Source organism: Alosa sapidissima, chromosome 22 (genome assembly GCF_018492685.1).
Source record: "Alosa sapidissima isolate fAloSap1 chromosome 22, fAloSap1.pri, whole genome shotgun sequence".
NCBI classification, from domain to species: Eukaryota; Metazoa; Chordata; class Actinopteri; order Clupeiformes; family Clupeidae; genus Alosa; species Alosa sapidissima.
Window position 1 is genome coordinate 17,414,462 of NC_055978.1, and position 15,768 is coordinate 17,430,229.

Genomic DNA, 15,768 nt, shown 5'->3' on the forward strand with positions numbered 1-15,768 from the left:
CAGAGATTACAGAGAATGGTGACATGAGGACCTACATGACTTTCAATGTGAGGAAATCCATTCAGAACAAAAGGGCTTACTGTATGCTTATTTATTGCAGAGAGTTGAACTGTAATGTTCTCTCAGTCTAATTTCATTTAGGCTGGTAAAGAATGGTGTCAGCACTAACAGCACTATCATCAAAAACACCAACTGTGTATGAGTGTCTCTCTCTCTCTCTCTCTCTCTCTCTATCTTTGTGTGTGTGTGTGTGTCTCTTTCTCTCTCTCTGTGTGTGTGTGTGTATGTCTCTCTCTCTCTCTCTCTCTCTCTTTGTGTGTGTGTGTGTGTGTGTGTGTGTGTGTATGAGTGTGTGTGTGTGTCTCTCTTTCTCTGTGTGTGTGTGTGTGTGTGTGTGTGTGTGTGTGTGTGTGTGTGTGTGTGTGTGTGTGTGTGTGTGTGTGTGTGTGTGTGTGTGAATGGGTGAATGTGAGGCATTGTAAAGCACACACACACACACACCAGGAATGGGAATTAGCACCAGACACCAGCCAAATGCTGGTAAAATATGAAAGTGGCTGGTAGATTTCAGACACAAAGTAAAAATGTAATATTGAGTGGCTGGTGAATTTGACCAAGTCTGCCAGTGGCTGGTAGATGTACACATTGTCCTAATTTAATTTACACACACACACACACACACACACACACACACACACACACACACACACAGGGACATGTCAAGAGCCCAGAGAATCAAGGTGGCTTACAGGATCTGGTCACTCTCGTCATAGGCCAGGATTTTGGTGACCTCCCAGTCTCCGGACGTGAGCTGGACCTGGCTCGGTTCACTCCTCAGCTTAGAAAAACAGAGAGAGGAAGAGATTTCACAAAGGACACAAAAGGATAAAGAAAGTAGAGGAAGTTCACTTGTAACAATCATTGTGTGATTGTTACTATATATCAGTAGCTACAAAGTTAATAGAAATGCTTTAATGACCTTATTGACCCTAAACCTGACATGAACACAAACACAACATCTACTTGTGCTCCTCACTGTAAACAGATGGTTTGCTGATTAATTTGGATGGTTATTGAACATCTTGTAATGCTTAAGCCCATTTTAGATGTAATTTAATATGTATCCAATAAGTAATTAGTTTAAAATGTTCTGTGGATTTTTTTAACATTAGATGATGTTGTTATAAGATAATTGCAACTAATAGAACAGGAATACACTTTAAGTGATCCAAGTGATGAAAAGGCAGGTGAATATCTCATCATTCTGGCACACTCACTGGTTTGGTAACCATGGCAATGTGATGAAACTCTCCTTGCCCGCCTTGCTTGACAGGGACAGTGAGGAAGAACTTGCCACCATCTCTGGTGAACACCGGCTCCTGCTCCTGAAAATAATACAGTTATTGGAGAACACAAAGTTGGTGGGACATGTGGGGCTAATCATCTGAGCACATAAGAATCTTTCCCAGTGTAAAGAATTCTGCTACATATTAAATGTTCCATCACACAAATATTAAAATAAAAATGAAAAATAGCCTGAATAATAGCAGCGATGTCTAATAAATTGCCCAAAGGCAGTTGAATAATAGTAGTGTGTTATGCCCTGTGAGCATATTTACTGTACATATGTATGTGCTATATGTAGGAGAAAGGAAAGGGAATAGTTAAGGTCTCTCAAGTCAAAGCTGGATCATCTCTATCCGACTAAAGGATTTGTATATTCCACCGTACCTGTTTAGACAGCCAAAGCTCAGATGTTTCTTCATGTTTCTGCAAGAATAAAAGAAAATTACACCTTGAAGATCTTATCACTTAATGAATAAACGAGTCACTGAATTATTCTCTCATCACAATAACTGGTCTTGTACAGTGAATCAAAACATTTCAAAAGTCGAGAGGACCTTCAACAGCCAGACCACTTGCAAAATAGCTTTGAGTGGTCAAGGCCTTTACCGACAGCTACGCATGTGTCGACAGTGACCTTCCTTTTTTATTTTCTGTCTTTCTATCTCTTCCTATATTGTATGTCCATCTTTCTACCCACAACAATGAACCACATTTGTGTTGCTGAATAACACTCTGAAAGCATACAGTATAATTTTTACCGAACCATATCCACTCACCCTTTACAGTGTTTCCCATACATTGACTTATTTGTGGCGGCCCACCACAATATCAAGATTGACCACCACACAATGATTTTCCAGGTTGTTCTAAATTGTGCTTAAATCTGGTTAGCATCATAACCACGCTGCGCTAATTTGCTAAAAACTGTTGCATTCAAGTTAATTCTGCAAACCTACCACCACAAATAGAATTCAATTCTGTGGGAAACACTGCTTTAATATCTTCCAAACTACCCCAACACACATACAAATAAAATTCTTCAGACAGCTCTGTGAGTGGCCATTCTATGGCCATTTTAACGTGCTTTGGTGTACTTAAAAGAGAGCCGCACATTCACGCAGGCCCCGATGGTGGCGTCGCAGACGGTGAGAATGGAGACGTTCTGGGCTCGGTTGAGCCATCGCACTGCCGTGTGCGTGTTGCTGATCCACTTGACCATCACCACGTAGTAGTCCCTGCGGACACCGCAAGCGAAAGAGCCAATCAATGCGGGCGTGAAGATGACACACACACACACACACACACACATACACACTCACTCAGAAGTTCTTCTTGAGGGCCATGTGTAAAAGCCACTTATTGACACCACCCCATCCCCAGAGGTCTTATAAATCTACTAGGCATTTAACGGATACTAAGACTGCTATAGGAACGTCACAGTCAGTGCTCTCTCAAGGCCCGACACTCATCCAAACGATTATTGACAAAACTGGGCTTTTTCTTAGTTTGTATCTGGGAAGTTGCTAGGATAACTTGGGACACAGATTATAAATATATACTGTATATAGATTATAGAATATTGCAAGAGAGAGGTGAAGGTGAGGTGAGAATGATGTTGCCCAGAAATTGTTCATGCTGTCTGACTATACAACTGTGGCCGTTTGTTTTGCCAGTGTTGCCAGTGATGCATTGTGATGCATTAGTCAGAATCAGCATAAAGGCGAGTTGACCAGTTTTGAGAAGACCTCAACTGAGCTAAAGACATGTGCTACTAAACTCACCTGAGTTTGAGAGCGGAGCTTACCTGAGGTTAGTGGAGCTCACCAGTTTGGGAGTGTCTTGAGTGTTTGGAGGCACCAGTTCTTGAGTGTGTGTGGGGCCGTACAGATTCACCACGAAAAGCCTGACAGATGGGTTGGGCTTGCCAGCCTGAAACACACACACACACACACACACACACACATACACATACACACACACACACACACACACACACGCACACATACACACACACACACACACACACGCGCACACACACACACACACACGCACACACACCAAAGTGTCAATACTGCAATAATATGCACTCATCCATATTCAAACAAATTAACACCCACCCACATAAAGGTATGGAGACATATGCACTCACATAGAGCACCGAGTAAGTGCTAAATACTTGCATGCACATGGATGCACGTCTGCAAACACGCTGACTTTTTATCTGAAAGCTGTTGGTGTTGGGAGACAAAATTGCACAGCATGTCATGTGTGTAATGGCACAACACACACAGACACACACACACAGACATAATTCATTTATTTGGGATGACCAATACTGATTTACAACAACACAGCATTCCAAATATTAATAAAGAGCCCATTTGTGTCTCACACAGCAACACAAACACTGTGCAAGTGCTTACAGCTTTACAGGTAAATCAGGATAAATACATCTTATCAGCTAAATCAGTGTATAAATACATATGATCAGTTAAATCAGTGGATAAATACATATTATCAGGGGTAGAGATGGCACCGCCTTCTCCATATATGCAGACTGCCTATGATGGCTGACACAGAGCAGTATTTGGCTATTTGCTTAGATTTTGTCTTGTTAAGTCCAGCAATTTGCAATCCTCTAACACAGAGTCTATGAACATGTCCAAAGCTACCATAAATAAGTACAACCATTTTTGTGCTATAACCACCTACTGAAAGAGCATGAGTTAATGGCTGGTATTTTAACATTTTTTCCGAGAAACACAGGTCCATGTACATGTCAAAGCAACAACCCACTTCCAGAATCACAACAGTTTTTAAAAGATCATCAACAACAACAATGTCAGGAGTGTTTGGAGAGTCTCTGAGAACACTTTCTAGAGAGTAGTCATTCAAGTGTCAAGTCAAGTCAAGTCAGTTTTATTTTTAAAGCGCATTTAACATGCACATAGTGCAACCCAAAGCGCTCCAACAAACAAGACACATAACAAGACAAACGATGCCGGATGGAGCGGCGTAGTCGCCAGCGTGCCCATGACATCAAGACATGACAAATCCATTTAAAAAATAACAAATACAAAAAATGCTGGACGGAGCGGCGTAGTCGCCAGCGTACCCGTGACACCAAGACATTTAAGACAGACAACAAAACAAATAAACAAATAAAAAAGTGAAAAAAAGAAAAGAAAATATATTTAAAAAGGGGAAGGTGATGTTAAAATTAGTCCAATTTCCAAACCAGCTGAAAATGTCCAAGGGCAATGGTGATCCGTGAAAACTGCACAGTGTCTTCACAACCGATATGCCAACAACGTTCTTTAACGATAGCAAATGATCAACCCAGTGAATTCACTGGCAGTTTGGAGATCACGTTGACGTTAGGCCTTGTCGACTGCAGTCTGGAGATCACTGGAAGCACAGTCTGAAGTAGTGGGCGATCGTGTAGATGCGCAACTCGGTGGACTTCTAACAGCGACCGTCTGTGTGAACCAGTTCAATTGTATTTTTTTGTTTGTGTGTATTATACTTTGTCCATATACTCTGCGTAGTTCGCTGGTTGTAATATCGACAATGCGATCGTGTCGGGCTATGTAGAGTGCTTTATATGCTGGGCAATCGTTCATTATGTGCGCGGTCGATTCTATTGTGCTGTCGTGTAGAAGGCAAAACGGTTCATGACGTTGTGGATCCACAACGGTTCAACGTCATGAACCGTTTTGCCTTCTCCCGGAGAGGTTATACTGAGTGGGGAGTGCTTGCAACCTAGCTTTAATGACAAATTGTTGAATGCCTGCGTTAACAGATGGGTTATGTAGTGCCGAATGTGAAACTGTCCGGTCCGCACACTGTAGGCAGGCGAGTTTACCTTGGAGGCGCAGGTTCACCCAGTGATTGCGCTGCTGAGAATGGAAGTATTGGAGGATCTCATACCTGCATGTCCGGCTGTTCAGCTTTTTGCTGGTTTCGTCATGGTGTAGAGTCGCTTCAGCATGCCCATTTAAGTCCATGATTAGCTCCTCGCTGACGTTTACCTGTCCACAGCTTGTGCGTACCAATTTAGCTGTATGTTATTGCTGCTACACAGATCGTTTAGATCAGGCACAATCTGACCGCACAGTTTTCCACTCTGTTTCTTTCTGAAGCCCAGGAAACCTGGTTCTCCATGAGGGGCAAGGGGGATCTTACGTTTGGTTCCAGTAGCAATGAGCTCCGGGCCGTTGCTCGCACGGTCGGGTCGTCGTTATTTAACATATGCAGTAAGTGACTTATTTTGGTGGCTATATAAATCCATTCAATGTTGGGGATTCCAAGTCCCCCCTCTGATTTGTTCATGAAAATTATACTCCGTGTTGTGTGTGTGTTAAGATTTGTCCATTTCCTAACCACAGGGCTCTCAAGTTTTGAGGAAAGGCAAGTGACATTCCCCGTCGACAATCCCCCCCAGTCAAGGGGGTTAAAGGGGTGGCTGGTCAGACGGGTTGCGAGAATGGGGGTGTTTCATTAATAATACTACAACTTTTTGTTGCTGTTTAATAATATGCCTTCAGATGTTCCAGAGGTTGTTTAGTCCGCCGCTCACGGCCCTCGAACCCTCCACCTCAACACACCGGCATGGGAGTCGAGCGCTCTAACCAGTATTACCTTTCATTTGAGGCCAAGATTATGCTTATAAGGGGTTCATATGCAGTAGGCATTTGATTGCCAGTCCTACTGTATGCATTTTGGATAACCCAACGTCCTATGGGGCATTTTACAAAATGCATGAGCATATCTTGGCAAATAATGGTCTAAAGTACTCATGTTGTCATTCTATATTCACCTACTTTTGCACACAGCATGACAAGACCTAATGCTAGGACTCAAGTCATATCAAGTCAAGACCTAGAGGGCTGAAATGTGGTCAGTTCAAAGATGCTTGTTAGTAGAAAAAGAAAATAATAATCTAGCCTTTGTAACTTTGTGTCAGTAGGCTACATCACACAGTTATTCTAATTGTTTTCCAACAGTGTCTCAGCTTTCCAAAAGAGAGCAGGCATTTGATTATTGGCTACAGTATGTAGGAGCAATGCCCTCCTAAGTCAAAATGGGGCAAAAGTATAATTTATAATTGCTCAGATTTGCAAAAGAAAAGATTTGACACATGGCACTGACAATTCAATAATGGGCTTTTTCACCACCTCTGAGCATCCACTAACCTGGACCTTTTAGGGGGCTTTCCTCTCAGGGTGAATGAGAGGATGCTTAATTGCTTTTTACCTGATATTTTTGAATGCAGATGCAATGACTAATGCATCCATGGCCAGGATATAATTATATGATGATTTTAAAAGTGACCTATAACAATAGGCTATGCAATAGGCTACACTTTAATTTGTTTAGTGCTAATAAAATGATTAAGCCTATTTGGAGTGAGAGATGTTTAGAATGTGACAATATGTCAGTCATCGTGTGAACGAAAGTAGAATATGACTAGGCATAGGCTACTTGTTCTGAGCAAGTGTTGTCAATGAACAGGCTGTGAAACTGTTGAAGTTAGAGACAGTCATGAACAACTGATGCTAATTGTCTGGGAAACATTCTCTAGCAGTCACGTTGTCATTGTTTGTGTCAAACAAGTTGTGGATTTGTTGTAACATTAAAAGATGACTTACTCTGTGCTGAAACCATGAACTGATGCTGGAAGCTTCAAGGTGAACGAAACAGGTTCGCGTTCAATAATTCACGTTCAACAATTCCAGGATACGCGTTTTTTCATTGGTTGTTGCGTTAAAGCTTACCCAGATACAATAGTGCTATTTTCTGATTGGCTATTGTGTAGCCCCTCTCGTTATTTTTGATTGGCTGATAAGTGACAGGCTCAACTCCAGGGGAGACGCGCTTGATTCCTGCTGGCCAGAGACATTTTGGGCGCTGAGGCAGCATACTAAAAATATAAATAGTTTTTCTGCGTGAGAAATACAATGTGTGGCGGGAGAGCGTGACAAAAGACTGAAATGAGTGACTGTCACGCTCAATGCGTGACACTTAAGAGCCCTGTAACAAGCTGCACTGTCTTATTGTTCAGTTCTTTCAAAGTTTTTTTGGCGATGTGAACATTGGCAAACAGGTGTTGGATTTTGGAGAGGGCTATGTCCCGAACTGCCTGGAGTTTCATACAGGTCGGCAAGGGGCATTGGTCTATCAGGTCCAATCTGGCAGAATACTCCTCACAGATATCTCTCACCTGTTCCTGCCATTCACCCGCCACATTAAACTTGTGTCCGAGATAGCTGTAAGTTTGTGTAAGCTATTGTGAATGAGGGAGGGTGGTCATATTTGGCCCTATACCACCTGTTGCCTCCGCTGCGCCGGTCATAGAACACTGCGCATTTGCTGTTCTTAACTTCAAGCCCAGACCATTGCAGGAAGCGATCGGTGTTTGACAGCATGTTAGTAATTACGTTCTCTTCTCTTGATACGAGGAGGACGTCATCGGCAAAAGGCCTGGACAGGGTTCGGGGATGTAGGCCTAATGCCGGGCGGGGCGAGTAGGCATAGCCATTGCAGCCAGCTGTTTAGAGCCACTATGAAATTCACAGCGCTCCAGGGGCATCCCATTTTAATTCCAACCTCAAGTTTTACGGTTTTGTTAACTGATGTCCGCATATCACTTGTAGATAAGATTTTTCATACGCATCCTTAACTATCTGAATGTATTGTTCCGGCAGATGTATTTCACACACACACACACACATATATACAGTACCCACACACTGAGACACATAGACATTCAGATGCATACACATTCACACAAATGCTTGCCCACACACACACAATTACTGCACAGCTCTTCTCTCTCTCTCTCTCTCTCTCACTCTCTATTTCTCTCTCTCTCTCTCACTCTCTCTCTCTCTCTCTCCCTCTCTCCCTCCCATGTGCTCATATATTCACACCTGAACTCTCATGCGTACCCTTTTCCTGCCGAGATGTAATGGCACTCACTCACTTGCCATGGAAACCCTTCCATTCTGACCTCCCTTACAGTCCGCGCCCACTCAAGTGTGGAAAGCATACCTGAACCTTACCTGAACCACACATATCTACACACACACGCATACACACAGACACACAGACACCCACCCACACACACACACACACACACAGAAGTACTTTCAAAAGTGGAAACCCCAGAGGGAATCTAAGCCACTGAAGAGCAACAATATTAACATTCATACTCGTTCCTGGATGACACAATATAAATAAGCAATATTTCATGCATTAAAAAAAAAACGTGTTAGTAAGAGCACAACTCTTGACGATTTCTCTCTATGAATCTCACACCAATATCTGCTTTTTATTTTGTCCCACTCAACCCATCTTCCTTGATGGCACTTCTCCTTGGATCCTCTACTTCTGGTTATTATCCAGAGACACTTGAGGCGTGTGGCAACAGGCGGCCTGATCATTTATTTAGTGTCCAATTCCACCAGCCTCTGTGCAAAACCATCAACAGCTGATTAGCTAAAGCAACCACGGGCAGTGACATTCACAGGATTCGCAAAAAAAAAAGTGTGTGTTCTGGTTCCCTCCTGATGTGGAGGCAAAAAACCCCCCAGAAAACAATCAGGCGAGGGGAAGAAAAACATGAATTTCCCATGATGCATTGCTCTGTACGATGAGAGGTGACCTTTTCTTGGAGCTGAAGCCGTGGAGGAGAACAGAGAGAACAACAGAGGAGCTGAGGAAGATAGAAGCGTAAATACCAGCGCCCATTCTCTCTGACTGAGGGAGTGGATCACTGGTGTTCCACTGAATATGTACGGGTAATTTGTACTGTGTGTGTGTGTGTGTGCGTGTGTTTGGGAGGGGGGGGGGGGGTGTTGGGGTGTTGGAGAGGGATTGAGGAGGGGCATGGAAACACGACCCACCTCTACACACAAACACACACACACACACACCCTGTAGATAGATAGATAGATATACTTTATTGATCCCTAGGGGAAATTCAAGTCACAGTAGCATACAGACAACACACACACACATTCAATAACAGCAGAAAAAGTAATTAAAAGTATATACTATAAAAAACACAACTAAGCAATAAGGACTGTAGAAGATAAAGAATATACTAAATATACAAAATACAAATTATACTAAATAAAACTTAATCAAAATCAATTCTAAAAAACAGTATCCACATAGTGGGTGAATAATCAATCAGGTGCGCTTGCAATGACTGAAGCAGGGACTGAGCCTGTGGTTCTCAGTGCATAAGGTAAGGTAAGGTGCTCTGTGTGAATGAGTGTCATGGTGATGGTGCAAATGAGTAAGTCAAACAGTGCAACAGTGCAAGAATAAAGTCTATATATCTATATATAAATAACTATATTAAGAAAGGTATGTGGCATGGAGGGAGGGGTTGTGCATATGTGCTAATACAGCATGCAAACAGTGAGGCAGAAGACAAATGTAAAGTGACTAGTGGACAGACAGTTCAAGATATTGGAGGTGGTGAAGAGGCAGACAGACTATGCAGAGAAGTCTATTTCTCCTCTTCCCTTTAGTGAGGCATTCAATGGCCCTGGGGATGAATGACTTCCTCAGTCTGTCTGTTGTGCAAGGCAGTGAGCGAAGTCTCCAGCTGATCAGGCTCTTCTGCTTAACAATAGTGCTGTGGAGTGAATGACACTCATTGTCCAAGATGTTGATCAGTTTATTCAGGGTCCTTTTATCTGATATTGAAGTGATGCACTCCAGTTAAGCTCCCACTACAGAGCCAGCTTTCCTTACCAGCCTGTCAAGTCGCCCCGCATCCTTCTTCTTTGTGCTTCCTCCCCAACATACCACTGCATAGAAGAGGACGCTGGCAACAACAGACTGGTAGAACATCCTGAGGAGCTTGCTGCACACATTGAAGGAGCGCAGCCTCCTCAGGAAGTACAGCCTGCTCTGCCCTTTCTCTTTCTTGTAGAGTGCGTCAGTGTTGGCTGACCAGTCCAGTTTATTGTCCAGGTGGACACCCAGGTACTTGTAGGTGCTTACCACATCGACATTGACCCCATCAATGGAGACTGGTAGCAGAGTGGGCTTAGATCTGCGGAAATCCACCACCATCTCCTTGGTCTTTGAAGTGTTGAGTTGGAGATGATTGAGTTTGCACCCTTGCACAAAGTCCTCCACCAGGCTCCTATACTCCTCCTCCTGCCCGTTCCTGATACACCCCACAATTGCAGTGTCGTCAGAAAACTTCTGCATGTGGCATGACTCAGTGTTGTAGCAGAAGTCAGATGTGTACAGGGTGAACAGGACTGGAGAGAGCACAGTTCCCTGTGGCGCTCCGGTGCTGCTGATCACAGTGTCAGAGAGACAGTTCTTCAGTCTGACGAACTGTGGTCGCTCCGTCACGTACACACATACATACAGTACACCTTGTACACACACACACACATACACACACACAAAACACACACACACACACACGTTATACACACACATGCACACACACACACACACACAGACACACACACACACACACACACACACACGCACACGCACACGCACACACACACACATACACACACACTACACACACATATTTTAAGTATGTGAGGTTTTGAAGTATGATTTATGTTGACTGGGGTAACACATCAATCAATCACTATATTGCAACAAAGTCAAGTGAAAAAATCTTTCCTTTTCCAAACACCAAGGAACTGACTGGTGAAAGGGCTTTCACTCTGGGCACAGAAATTACAGATGGACTTCTCTCCTCAAGCTCATTCATCTGTCGAGGTTTAGCACTTTCTTCATCAGAAAGCACGGCACCCTCAACAAAATATCCAACCTTACAAATGAACTCAACAGTGTTTTCTGAACAACAAAGGAGCTGAACACTATCACTAAAAACGTCTTTGCTTATGTTTTTGCTTATAACATGTTTATGACGAGCCAATGCCGAGAAGATTGTTTCCATTAGAATAGAGAATATAAGCCTCCATATGTACAGAAGTGCAGCAGTGCTTATGATATCTATTGAGACAGTGTAGCACATTTTAAGCATCCAATTCATGAATGTCTTCATGAAGCAAAGGGAGTGTCTTGTTCATGTTGTCATGCATTGCACACTGTACCTTTGGGTAGGGGTACTGCTTTCCTTTGGGGTAGGCCGCTCCAGTGAACTGAGGCAGGGCCATGTTGGGCACCAGAGTGTCGTTGATGACCAGAAACGCCAGCATCTCTCCGTCTGGGGACCACCAGTGGGCCTTGTGTGTCTTGAGCACCTCCTCTGCAAAAACACAACAACAACAACAGTAACAACAATAAATACACAACAGCAACAACATCATCAACAACAACAACAACAACAACACAGGGTATTACTAGAAGTAGTTTGAGTAATAGAGGGGTCATCAGTGGCACCTCCTCTACAAAAACAACAACAATAAACACACAACATAACAACAACAACAACAACAAACACACAACATAACAACAACCCAGGGTGTAAAAATACACAACCCATTAGTGTCCACTCGAGTCACAGCACAGTGAATCCATGAGCATCGAGAGAGAGCATTACACAACGATTGGTGCCATCGCCTTTCACTTCCCATCTGGCCCCACTGTGTCTGTTTGTGTGAACAGCATGGGGTTGTCCGTTGTTCCTGCAATCTAAGACGTTTGTCCTCCTCATGGATTATTTTTAGCGATGGAACAGCTCCGACAGAGAGGAGTGGGTTTGAAAGCTCTAGTCTGGAGTTAAAATGTAGGTGCAGCACCAAAGAGCGGCAGGAAGAAAAGAAAGTATGTTATCATATGGAGTTCATTTTGAAAAATAGATGTCTGATGATGTTCCAGAATAATCTGCGTCTCTGTGTGAATGAATGGAAGCGAAAAAAGGACAAAATGACAAACACCAGGAAAAAAAACCTCTTTGAACAAAATGTTTTCAATACATCTCTGTACAAAACATCTGTTATTCAAAGAGCAGGTACTCTTCTAACTTTAGTCTTGATGTCAGTCATCAAGGCTTTTTCACAGAGAGAAGTGAATAGAAGGAAATAAAAGGTGCCATCCCAGCAAAAAAAACAAAACAAGTTTGCAATCTATGCCTCAGCACAAAACACCTCACCACACATCGTAACCATGCACCAGTAGGACATTTCACGACGCGGGCCAAGGTGAAATTAAGTGAGCATGAGAGTGAAGTCTATAATTACAGCCTAATTACTAGATTCATATTTGGAGTAAAACAGTTCTTCTCCAGCCTGGTCGAGGCCTCATACATAGATCATAGTACTAATATCTGCCAACGGTCTTGAGAAAGACTCGTCTCATCTTCATTTAAATTTAATTAACTTTGCTCCAAATTTGACTCCCTTTCCTTGTTCATTTAATATCACGGCAGAACAGGCGGAGTCATACTATCTATCCGCAGCCGCTAAGAAACACGCTCCAATATGTTTGCAGAAGAAAGACGGCAAACTGAGAACTCATCCTTGTGTGAAAAAAAAAAGTCCTTGTTTATCCTTCTTCCATGTGTCTTCGAGTCGATTCACGGGATTTGATTTAGTGCTGCTAATGCCACTGCTCTGCCCCCCCTCCCTCCATGAGCCTGTCCTTGGATATGCCTTGAACCCCTCTCTGTCATTGACATTCATACCTACCCTCATACAGCCAGTCGGCAATTCCGTTGAAAACGACCCCCTCTTTCCCAGAAGAGGTGAGCCGCAGGGAATTGCTCCTCACTTCGGAACGGTAATAGATGTTATTCTCAAAAATGTAGATCTGTAGTCACAGGGGAAGGGAAAAGGAGAGAAAGAATGATAGAGAGAGAGAGAGGAAAGGAGAGAAAGAGTGATAGAGAGAGAGAGAGGAAAGGAGAGAGAAAGAGAGAGCATCGGGTTAAACTGGTTTTCTGCAGATTTGTCCCTTGATAACTGAATTCAGTGCACTTTTTTTCAGATACCTGCTCTTTTAAAATTGCATAATGGATTGATTGGCCTCTCTCATGACACCTGGCTTTCACTTGATGTCAGACTCAAATATCTGCCCGCCAGGAGGTGGTTATTTCCTGCTTCTGCCTGCCATACCACAACCCCCTCTGACTTTCACAGCAGAGCTCGTCATTGAGATAAGGACTAGTTCTGAACCAAGTCGGGGCAAGTAGTTGGTTGGTTATACTAATATAACTATAACTAGTAGTTGGTTATACTAGATGTTTGGTTATAAAGTGTGTCTTACTGTAAACCTCAAATTGAAACATAACATTTTAATATACTCTAGTCTGCACCCAAGTAGCACAGCAGGAGTTAGTAGCTTTTGATTAAAATATTGTTGCACAGACTGAGTGGTGGGGGTGTTTCCGAGGTGTTGATGTGCATGTGTTTACTACTGAAAGGTGGGGGTGTTTCAGGAGTGTTGATGTGCATGTATTTACTACTGAGTGGTGTTGCGGTTTCCGGGTGTTGATGTGCATGAGGGGGTGTTTCCGGGGTGTTGATGTGCATGTGTTTACTACTGAAATGTGGGGGTGTTTCGTTTACCAGCTGCTGTCCCTTCACCCCCCAGTCAGCAAACTGAAGCACTGAGTCATGGACCTCAGGGGGGTTCAACTCCCACACCTCCCTACAAGAAAGAGAAAGAGAGAGAGAGAGAGAGAGAATTTAAGTAAGTCTATACAAGTATAGACATTATAGACAAATATAGACATTTTGCATACTTTTGTATAGACTTGTAGACTTTGTATGAATGTATAGGGGCTTTATATTGAAATTGTGAAGGAAATGGATTGAGAGAGTAAGGAAAATGGATAGATGGAGAGGGAGCAAGACATTAAAATAAATGAAAATGAAGTCAGTACATAAGTGAGTTCAAACAACTCTATCAGTTACAATTGTCTCCCAGATAGACCATTTGTACTCAACCGGACTTTGATGATTTAAAGATCTAAGCATACAAAGATGGCTACCACCCTTTTATCTTGGCTGTCATTTTCAGCTTTGTGAGATTTCACATTGGGGAATGGAAGGAGAGAGAGCGAGCGAGAGAGAGAGAGAGAGAGAAAAATAGAGAGAGAGAAAGGGAAGGAAAGAGATAATAAACTTTGAAGGAGAAAAGCAAGAAACAAAAAGAGAGTGTACAGGACACAAAACAGATGGAAATAGAAACGAGACACAAGAATGAGTCTCGACTCTATTAATCCTCTCTGTGAATGAACACACTCTCCAGAAGTACAGAAAAACCTCTTGCTTCGTCTTCCTTCCAAATATGACTAACCACTCGAGGACAGACTTACCTTGTGTGGATGTTGTAAATGATGTAGCTGGCAGTGTAGGAGTGTCTGTAAACCTGCAGGGCAAGTGAAAGACCACCATGTCAGAACTGGACAGAGCTCACATTCTGCCCCCCCCCCCCTCATTAGAGGACCATTTTCTTTTATTTTTATTCTTCTGTCTTTCCTTTCTGTATTCATTATTTTATCATCATTATTATTATTATTATTATTATTATTATTATTATTATTATTATTATTTTCGTCTTTCTAAGTTTCTGTTCCAACCAGAAAACATACAAGGATGACCCACCCCACCCCTCTAAGGGAAGACAACTTCATAAATTATAAGACTAAAGTTTTAAATTATCTAATTATTCCATCTTTCCACTTCATGTATCTTAACCCATCTTTCCGCATAAGTTTCATTTTCTATTTCATATGCCATAAAACATTTCGTTGCACAGTATGAGACAAGCCCAAGACAAGACCTCTTTGGTTTCTCTTGACCATCAGTCACGGTGTTGTCACCATCAGGGTGATGGATGTAGAGGAATAAATAAGCAGCTGTGTCAAATATGCTGTCAAGCTTCTTGCATACACAATGTACACAAGCCACCAGCTCTTCATTAATCCTTGTGGCTTGAACCGATGGTTCCAGTGCAATGACAATAACAAATGGCCTTGATACAATGGTGCCATGCACACGTTATGGAGAGACAACCAAATATGTTAACCTAGAGATGCAGAGTGACAAGGTGTACAATATGCGGTAACACTATACTTGACAGTATCGACATAAGAGTGACATGACACTGTCATGACACATGAACCCTAACCCTAACACTAACCCTAATCATAACCCTAACTTGTTATGACAAAAAAACGAATGACACTTAAAGGAACCATATGTAAGAAATGTATTTCAATTAATCATAAAATGGCCCTGATATGTCACTAGACATTAATAAATCATGTTCATTTCAAATACTTATATCACTGACAACAGTAGTCCGGCCAGCATATTGTCATTTAAAAAGTGAAGTTGCAGCCCTCAACTGATGTTGATGTTGTGTTTTGTCATGTCATGTTGTGTTTTGGCCTGATGTGCCACCCTCTACCTATCTACTAATCACAAAGTCAGTAGTTTTTTGGCATCCGGGTTGGCA

At 42.6% G+C, this 15,768-nt stretch overlaps 1 protein-coding gene across 2 annotated transcripts in view; it reads right to left on the minus strand.

Moving 5' to 3' along the window:
- LOC121697537 (inactive dipeptidyl peptidase 10-like) overlaps nt 1-15,768 on the minus strand; it is a 128,765-nt gene that overhangs the window by 11,406 nt on the left and 101,591 nt on the right. For both annotated transcript variants that reach the window (XM_042079089.1, XM_042079090.1), the window contains exons 6-14: nt 14,624-14,676; nt 13,872-13,953; nt 12,993-13,113; nt 11,457-11,611; nt 3,152-3,276; nt 2,459-2,582; nt 1,732-1,770; nt 1,278-1,385; nt 750-838 (exon numbers count right to left, since the gene is read on the minus strand). In XM_042079089.1, coding sequence (XP_041935023.1) covers nt 750-838; nt 1,278-1,385; nt 1,732-1,770; nt 2,459-2,582; nt 3,152-3,276; nt 11,457-11,611; nt 12,993-13,113; nt 13,872-13,953; nt 14,624-14,676 — 896 coding nt within the window. The remainder of the gene's footprint in view (nt 1-749; nt 839-1,277; nt 1,386-1,731; nt 1,771-2,458; nt 2,583-3,151; nt 3,277-11,456; nt 11,612-12,992; nt 13,114-13,871; nt 13,954-14,623; nt 14,677-15,768) is intronic.